This window comes from Lathyrus oleraceus, chromosome 7 (genome assembly GCF_024323335.1).
Source record: "Lathyrus oleraceus cultivar Zhongwan6 chromosome 7, CAAS_Psat_ZW6_1.0, whole genome shotgun sequence".
Classification (NCBI taxonomy): domain Eukaryota; kingdom Viridiplantae; phylum Streptophyta; class Magnoliopsida; order Fabales; family Fabaceae; genus Lathyrus; species Lathyrus oleraceus.
The window spans coordinates 143,729,325-143,738,780 of record NC_066585.1 but is presented as its reverse complement, the minus strand read 5'-3'; the positions used below and the strand labels follow the sequence as shown (position 1 = coordinate 143,738,780).

Below are 9,456 nucleotides of genomic sequence, written 5' to 3'. Positions count from 1 at the left end.
TCAACTCCAATTGCTCAATAATCTTCTTTTTCTCTTACTGATTCTTTCTTCCTCTTTCTTGATTCTTTAGCCTGTAGGATTTGTGACTATGTTGTTGCTTGTGACGTTGCTTGTTGTTCTTGAATGCGTGTGAGTATTGAATTTAGAGAGTGTGAGTGTTGATGTTGAGAGATGAAAACAAAGATAATTGAGAGTGATTGAAGAGATGAATCTGAGAGTGACTTGAAGAAATGATTGGTATTTATGTAATGATTGAAGAGCTCATGATTGAATGATGATTGCATGCTTATATAGAGCATGAGTTGTAATAGAATCGGGCACCTCGAGTAACTATATTAGGGAAAGAGTTGGCTCAGTTGAAAATCATAGTGTAAAGGGGTTAGGGGTTATCACACTGTTAAGTTTCAGTTAAGTTAGTTGTTAGGATTAATTTCTGTTCGAAATTGTTAATTCAGTTGTGATGTGAAGAAATATTAACATGTTAAAAAAATGGTTAGGTCTATTATTGATGTAGTTAGAGTGAGAAATTAGTTAGGTTAGTTGCAGTTAGAGGTTATGTGAGGTTAAAGTTGTCAAAATCTATTAGTTATTTCTGTTAGATGTTAAGTTAGATGCTCTGTTACAATGTGAGGTTAATGTTAGTTAAAAAAAATAGTTGGAGTTAGTTTCTTGTTATGTTGTTGTGATTCAATTTGAGTTTGGATGTTACTAGTTAGAATTTGTTAGCATTTGTGTAATTGATTGTGTAGGTTCTATTAGTGATTAATCTTAGATGATATTGGATGCTAGCCATCAAAGTTAACTCTACCATTTTTGTTATACACTTGCTGAAATGTTATCATATTGTATGCAATTGCTTGGTATTGTTCAACTTGTTTTGAGACCATTGCATTGGTATCTTGTTGCTATGCCATGTTAGATGATCATGTTAATGTTTATATGCATGCTTTGGCGTAGAACAAATGAGTTAGGTTATGACTAGTTGGAATGACTACAAATTTGAACTAAACATGGTCAGCCTTTGTGAATTGCTTGTGAATGATTTGCCTATTGCATTGATAGGGTTGTTAGAAGCTTAATGTTAGTGTTTAAGAAGATGTTGATTTGAATGCTTAACATGATGTATCCATGAATTGGATAAATTGAATGTTAGTTGGAAATTGATGCAAGATGAATAGTATAGTGCTTGAATATGTTAATAGGTGCATATGTAATTGATGTGTACTTGGCCCCTTTTTTACAGGTTTGGACTTGGCATTGATCAACATGATGGAATCATCATAGACCACATCAATGGTCATGTACATGTTTGAAGACCAAAATGAGATGACACGTGGAAGAGGAAAATGAGGGTCTTAGAATTAGGGTTAGAAAGTTGAGTTTGGTCAACTCGTTGACCAAAAGTCAACAATTGACCAAAGTCAATTGCATGTCAACAAATGTATTTTTTGGTAGGTTTTGACTTTATGTAAGGATTTATGATGTAATGTAATGTAACTTCTGATGTTTTTGAAATGAAATATGGAATTATATAACTTGATCCTCAAATGAGTTTATTTCAAATTTGCATTTGGCCTTGTGTTAATCTTGTGCAAAACATACTTGATTCTAGAATTTGAACAATGAACCTTGATGATGTCTTGAATCCACACCATCCATAACGAACAAGTGCGATGACCAAATATGATGATCACCTCATAAACAAACTTAATTAAGCAAATGAGATTCCATGGTTTACCAATGTGATATCTTCAATCCCTGACTAAATCCAAAACAAAGAATGCCACACAAATTACCCATGGATGCTAAAAGCCAAACAAATAGGGTTTCATAGAACCTGGTTCACAAGATAAGAGCCTTCGAACTTGAATGCACCACTGAGGACTCTTAGGCTTGATTTCCTGGGTAAGACCTTAATTCTCTCTCAGTCATGAGTAAGAAAAACTCTGAATCCAATATGCTTAATGCAAATGGTAGAATGAATGTGTCATGATGCTAATGCCTATGTAAATGAAATCACAAATCAAAAGTTAGATGAAAATGAAAAAGGGGAGGGAAACTTTTGGGGTATGAAACATTGTAACTATGGAGCTTAAAAGACTTCTATAGATATTTTAGGATCATTCTGTCTAATATACGAATGGACAAAGGGTTCTTCCTCTGTGGTTGGATGGAGGATTCTTCTTTGTTTCTTTGTCTCCTCATTGGAGGCCAAACCTTGGAAGGAGTGTGACAATCTTTTATTCCTTTAGGATATATGAAATAAGTGCAACGTATATGTCGTTAGCGGCTTGAAGATCTTTGGATTTCTTCTATATGTCTTAGCTCGACGATTTTGTGCGAGGCCACCTCCAACACGATGTTGCTATTTGAAATGGAATTGTGCAAGCTCTCTTTGATGCAAGTTAACATTTCCATGAAGGTCGTGGAATTTCGTTGTTGAACCATCTGGTACATATTATTTAGCAAGTCATTAGCTTCTTGTTGTTCAAGATTTTCTTGCAGAAGCTGGACACTGGGAAGCGCTTCGCATCTGGTTATAACAGGTGGTAACATAGGTTTGACAGAAGGCTCACCTAGATTAAATTATGGAGAAATTCCAACGAATGAACAAGTTTGAGATTCTTCCATATATTCCATAGGTTGGAAAATGATTCGTGAGGGAGGAATGAAATGATTCATTATCAGGACTTGATCATCCATCCCTTGAGGAGGAAGAAGTTTCGACAACCACGACCGCTTGTCGTTGATGATAAAGGAAATTCTAACAAAATCACCTAGTTCAATAAGTAAGATATTTGAGCCTTTTCTAATTACCAAGTCGAAGGGAAACAATAGAAACTCGAGAGGAAACAACGTATTTCGAGATGGGATAAGTTGGAGGAAGGCTAGCCCAAGTTTAACGTTGATGATAATCTATCCTTAAACAGGATTTAGGGGATGAATGTTGTGGTTCAAAATGATAGAGGTTTAGTTATAGTGGAGGTGGCTTGAACCATGTCGGGTGGAGACAACTCGACCATGGGAGAAACTCAAGTTATGGTTATGGAAACCGAGTTCCCATTTGATAGTTGCTTTAACAAGATAATTTTTTTAAGGGAATTGCTAGATAATTTCGAAGATGAATGATACTCGATCTTAATCAATATTTCAATTATCTAAGTAGTGCATAAGATTCTCGATCGAGGATGAGTGATACTCGATCTTAATCAATGTTTCAATTGTCTAAGTAGTGCATAAGATTCTCCAATTTGGATTTCAGATCTACAAGAGGGGTGCCCTCTATGACCCTAAATTCAAAATAAGGTCTCACACTGTTGAAGTAAATTATACCAATATTTTTTCTACTCTGGTGTGTTTTTGTTAACAATATGGAGACATGATTTATACAAGTTTTAGTTCAATATGGACCATACAAAAGCAATCCTAACTCATGAGACATTCTAGAAATTAAAGTCTAAATTCAATCAGATACAAATAAGGATTTCTCTGGATATTTAAATTTGGATTAATCCTTTAATGTATGAAATAAATAAAAAAAAATAGGGTGTGTTCGGATATTAAAATTTGAATTCACCCCCTTACAAAAGCTGTTTTTGCAAACAAATAATCACACACATATGGAGCCTGTTTTTTAACATATAAAATTTAAAAGCCAATTTTTATACAAGTAATGTTAGATACACATCAAAATGTATCCATGTTACATCTTTAAAAACAAAAATCCAACATTAAATACAAAAAAAATGTCTCGTCGTTAAATACATCAAATAATGTGTCACAACTAGGGATGGAAATAGGCCAGATCGACCTACATGGGTCTATAGCCTAGCTTATTTAAGGTCAGGTCAGGCCAGGCCAGACCTATTTAATAAAAAGTCAGGCTTAGGCTTTTTAAAAGCCTATTTAATTAAATAGGCTTTAAAAAAGCCTATGAAGCCTTACATGTCGACCTAGATTTTCATATATATTAAAGATAGTTTAAATATACTGACCTATATATGCATATATATTAGAAAAATGCTAAATAGGTTGACCTACATATGCATATATTAGAAAAATGTTAAATAGGCCGACCTATATATGCATATATAAACCAACGTATAAGACTTCTTAAGTAATATGGATTAATTGAAAACCTTAATAAGAAACAGACTTTTAAATAGGCTTTCAGGCCAGGTCAAGCCAGACAAAAAAAGAGAGCTTATAGTAGGCCATAAGCCAGACTCAAACCTTGTAAGTTTATCATAGGCCAGACTCAGGCTTTCTAAAGCCTAGCCTAGTATAGCCTATTTCTACCCCTAGTCACAAACTAAATCTATATCTATGTGTGGTTCCGTCTTTAACTTTTCAAATTTTGATTCTCTTTCGATTTCTCTAAACTTAGTAAACTCTTCCATCCTATCCAAAACATTATCCGGTCAAGTTTCACCTTCGTTGTGGAATGAGATGTCCACTCAAAGAAAGTTATTGTATAACACATTCATATTTCAAATAAACTTGAACAAAATATTGTGTTTTTGAAAGCACCTAATACACATATTATGCTTAGGTGGATTTTGAGGTGGGCCACTTTGAATTGGGAATTTCCCCCTCAAGAAATCACATTTTTCAGATATATACACACACTGTTATATACACTTGCTATAAGTTGACCCATTTCATAGAAACACATCAAGTTTTCCTCGGTGTTGGACCGCTAGCACAAGGATTAAGAGATGCATGAATTTCATTGAATTTTTATTTTTTATCCTCTATAGCTTTACGTATGATTCGTTATGCATATTCAACTCCCTGATAAGATGTTGATAGACAAGTGTATGATTCTCTTCTTTGTTACCCAACAAAATTGAAATAGCGTGATAACCTTAATTACCATCACCTCTAACATCTACAATCTGGTCAATATACTTGTGTGTAAAAACTAACATTTCTTTAATGTGTATAATTTTTTATAGAAGTGTTGAAGGTGGTAAAAGTGATGGTTTATTGATGCCAACACCTTTGATAGAACTTTTTTGGATTGTGAAATCAGAGAGTCCGAAAAAAGTGTGATGACATGTTCAAAATAGGATGGCGCCTGATTAGTTGGATTGCCACTCGATACTAGTTTGACCTTCTTAGGAGCATCCTTTGTTTTTAACGGTTTTGTGGGTGATTTCAAATATATGGTTTTTCGATAGGAAATCTTCCTCGGTTTCCCTTTGATGTGAATTTTTATGTTATCGTCAGATTTGAAAAATCTCTCTTGAATCACCTCCCATTATGTCATAATAAACATATTTGATTTACACTCCTTCACCACGCCATCATCATCAAATCGAAGCCTTGTCTAGTGCGAGTAAACCTCATCCATACGTATGGGCCAATCAATTTTCATCTTTTTGGAAATTAAACAAGCATATAGAATACCAGACATCCTAAGTGTACAACAACACTTTGAGCTATCTGAACCTTTTTTTCTCTTCTCGCTTAGCTTCATGATAAATGAAATTCAAGCCCACTCGAGATGTATTACCGGCCAATTGAGAATAAAGATTTTTTCTCTGAATTTATGTTCTAATACTATGATGCTTCAATACAATGATGTTTGGATCTCTTTATGTTAATTTTGAATCATTTTGTTCACTGATATGCCACACGCCCTTATGAACAATATGACAGATTTGACATATAACTTTTATGTAGAAGAATTTATTATAGCATTTCAAGCATCTATTATGTTTTCCAATATCACACTAGGTTTGACCATTTTCCTATCTTCACCCTTGATTTATTTGGTCCATACTATGAGCTTAAGTCAACCTCTCACTTTTTTGATGATACCTACACAGCAAATCATAAATTGTAGGAAACACCTTTGCAACTAAATTCGTTAATGCAGTATCACGGTCGGTGAAAATCACTCATGGCATGTTTCTTGGTCTTTCAACATAGTGTGACATACTTCTAAAGCCCAATAATTGTCCTCTTTTTTATTTCTAAAAATGCAAACCCAACTGAAAAATTCATATATGTAGAAGTAAAACAAACAACTTTCAAAAGTGGTAGCATGTATTTGTTGGTATTATAGATTGAATCAATTATCAACACAGATGACTCCAAAATATATCTCGAACGGTTTTTCTATCATCACAATATTTTGTACCTATATACATAATGATCATCATCCAAAAGCATAAACAATTATTGTATTTCAGATCTTGCACCTCTTATCGTCTTATTGTTTTTGGTGAGAATATTTTACACTTGCATAACATTTGCGACACTTTCGGGTCTTTTCCTTTTCAAAGTTGAGAGTAGGTTCTTGGGGTAAACCATGTTTAATTTCATGTCCGAGACAAGTTATTCTCTTCAAAATTCAGATGACATACAATAGGGTGATCAACTAACTTGTATCACAAAGCATGATTATCTATACAACAAACCACATTAAATGTCCATGTATTATTCGTCTTGTGGTACCCACGTAACTTAAAAGGACATTCACATTTCCTCGTATTGGTGTCATCGTGTTTCAACTTCTAGATAAGTTACTTATACTTGTCCTTCTTTCGCATCTCATCGTCATAAATGTCTGTTGTCTATCAGAACTAGAGTTCGACCTCACGATTACGATGATGAACCCTAATTAGGAAGTTTGTGTGCAAACTCATTAAATCATATGTTCACGTATAACAAACTCTTATTTATTTGTAATTTTTTTCCAACGTCTACCTGAACACCCCTAGTTCAACATCCATAGATACAATAGCCTCGAAAGCAACATCAGAGACATCATCAGGGTGCACCATAACTACAACTAATCATAGCGGAAGACAATTCAAATTCAACATCAAAACAGTCGGGATTTCAAATTTCAGACATAGTGTAACAGAATCCGGATTTCAAAATCCGGACACAATGTACATATTTCAACAAAATAAATCAGGTGATCTCAAGCAATGATTAATGAAATACATTTACATTACATGAAATTCCAACTTTTTTTTATCCTTTTGATGTCTAAGTACAAAAGAATGTTCTTTTGAAGTAAAAATCTTGAATGAGAATGAAATGATGTTTTTGTAGGATTTTTCAAAAATGATGTTATGGTCATGAAGAGTGGTATACATGCAAGATGATAGCTAAATTAGTTTTCCCGCTTGGAATTCCGAATATTGTAATTTGAACGGCGTCCGAAGATTAATTTTCAAACATATTGTTGGTAAAAATGGTGGTGACTCTCTAATTTAGTTATTTGGTGAATGAAAGACGCGTCTGAATTTTGAAATCCAGACGATACGAAGGGCATTTTGAGATTTCTATAAGATATGTGATCACTACATGAGGAATAGTAAACGACACCCTTCTAGGAATATGGTGGGGGTGTTTGGTTTGAATGATTCAATCTATCATAAACTGTTTTTGCTAATAGAGCCAAAAATAAGCTGGCTCATTTGCTAGCCCAACAAGCTCATGTCTAATAGGGTGTAGATAGAAGAATTGTTTGTATTTGTTCAAGCCCAATATGTTTTTATTGTTCAACTCAAACCATACATCACATAAAGTTCTTATTACTCTACTTCCAAACTTGAATGAATGGACAATAAGCAATGGGAGTAGTGGTGGATGAGTTTCATTTCCACGTGTCATTATGAATTTTATCATTCACTCACTCATTACCATGGAACAAAACATGACAAAGATAAGGAACCAATCTTAAGAAAAAGCTCTACCCAAAAAAATGAGCTGCTCATTCAGCCTCCATGTTCCCAAAGCTCTACCTCCTCTTCCCTATTATTCATCATCATCACCTTCTCTCTTCATTTCTTCCAAGCTCAAACCATTCCACAACAACACTTCTACTCCTTCCAACCAATCACGACATGTATTCATTTTCTTTAGTCATCTATTTTACTTAGCTTCTTTCATTCTACTATTATTAGTTAACCTGTTAACCTATTCCAATTGCAGATAGTAAAATGCAGCACCCAAAAGCCAAAGGATCATGTCAGTCTAAAGAAACCAAATTTGGCACTGCCCATAGGAGCAGTACTCTTGGCCTTGGTCAGACTCAAGCCTTGCTACTCTTTCAAATACATAGTTATAGTGTCTCTAAAATTAGAGAGAGATTTTATATTGTGTCTCTAAATTTTGGTAGTGATTATTTAAACAGGCTGAGCATCCAGCAGCATTAGCAGTAACTGGAACAAATAATCATCCACAAGAACTCTCATTCATTTTGATACAACTAGGGATTGTGTTCTTTTTCTACTTCATTACTGCACCAGTAAGTTTTATTTCATTTCACAGCTTATGAAGGTGAGTGAGAGCATAATAGCTGAATTATATTATTGCAGCCATTGATCTTGTTCTGGCTTTGGAAAAGATGGTACAGAAGAAAGCTTGTTGAAATGTATTTCCAGTTCATGTTTGTCTTCATTTTCTTCCCAGCGTAAGTGCTTCTTCTCTTATAAGTGATTATTAGTTAGTTATAACAAGTTGCATGTGATTAATATTTCGTTTTCTTTGTAATGTAGGTTACTTGTTTGGGTACCGTTTCTAAACTTCAGGAAGTTTCCAAGGGATCCAGACATGGAGTATCCTTGGTCTATACCTGAAGATCCTTCAAAAATAAGAAATGCATACTATAAGTACCCTTTTGCTGATCCTGAGGATTATGACTAGTCATCAAACTACCAATAACAAATCATGTATCATTTTATGCCTAAACTACACTATTATTGATAAATACGATTTGGTTATACCTTTTTTTTCTGCTTTTGATCTTTGAATGGCCATTCAGCTGTAACTTTGTAAAAATTAAAGGAACTTTTGAATTCAAAGTTGACACCACATTTCCACTTTTGGTGTTGAGCAATGTCATGCTGTCAATTGAATTCTGTTAAAAGAAATCAACTTATCTTTGTTGAAACTTAAGGGAGAGTTTGGTTGGGTTGAATCAATACATTGATCACATAAGTCAATAAGTTAATTGTCACCATAATTTTTTATCTCAAATTTTAAGATATAAGATTATATTAATTTTTTCATTTATAAGATGCGCAGTCACACTCTTTATATTTAACGTGGATTTTAATTTAACTCACGTTTGACACATCACGCATCTCAGTGTGAATGGTGAGACTCTTTGCGTCTTTGACTCAACATTAAAAATCTATTTCATTCCTCCAGAGTTGAACCGGTCTCGAACTCTTATACCACCGTTGGATCATAAGTGGGATCTTGGGGGATCGACCATATTGGACTAAATGTATTTAGTCGAAGATGTGACGTCTCATTCTCTTGCAGTTCTAGAGAATTTAAGAAGTTGTTCCTAACTTTCTCGGACTTTTCGATAAGTGGCATCAGAGTTTTAATTAGGTTTGTTAGAGGAACAAGAATTAAGTCATGTGTTGATTCCGGTTATACGATGGGTGAGACTCGAACTTGTGGAAGAGTTTGTTGGGGTTA

At 34.2% G+C, this 9,456-nt stretch overlaps 1 protein-coding gene across 1 annotated transcript; it reads left to right on the top strand.

Annotated features, from left to right (window-relative positions):
- Positions 1 to 7,616: 7,616 nt before the first annotated feature.
- On the top strand, positions 7,617 to 8,846 carry LOC127100490 (NAD(P)H-quinone oxidoreductase subunit L, chloroplastic). Its single transcript, XM_051037701.1, has 5 exons — positions 7,617 to 7,870; positions 7,957 to 8,049; positions 8,159 to 8,272; positions 8,343 to 8,437; positions 8,523 to 8,846. Exons 1-5 carry the CDS (start codon positions 7,727 to 7,729, stop codon positions 8,668 to 8,670), a joined length of 594 nt encoding a protein of 197 aa, XP_050893658.1. The 5' UTR covers positions 7,617 to 7,726; the 3' UTR covers positions 8,671 to 8,846.
- Positions 8,847 to 9,456: the final 610 nt, after the last annotated feature.

Bases quoted from the DNA above. Each gene is read 5' to 3' on its own strand.
- LOC127100490 (XM_051037701.1), top strand. From the start codon at position 7,727: ATGAGCTGCTCATTCAGCCTCCATGTTCCCAAAGCTCTACCTCCTCTT. The intron at 8,050-8,158 runs GTCAGACTCAAG...TTATTTAAACAG, and splicing joins GAGCAGTACTCTTGGCCTTG to GCTGAGCATCCAGCAGCATT. The intron at 8,438-8,522 runs GTAAGTGCTTCT...TTTGTAATGTAG, and splicing joins GTCTTCATTTTCTTCCCAGC to GTTACTTGTTTGGGTACCGT.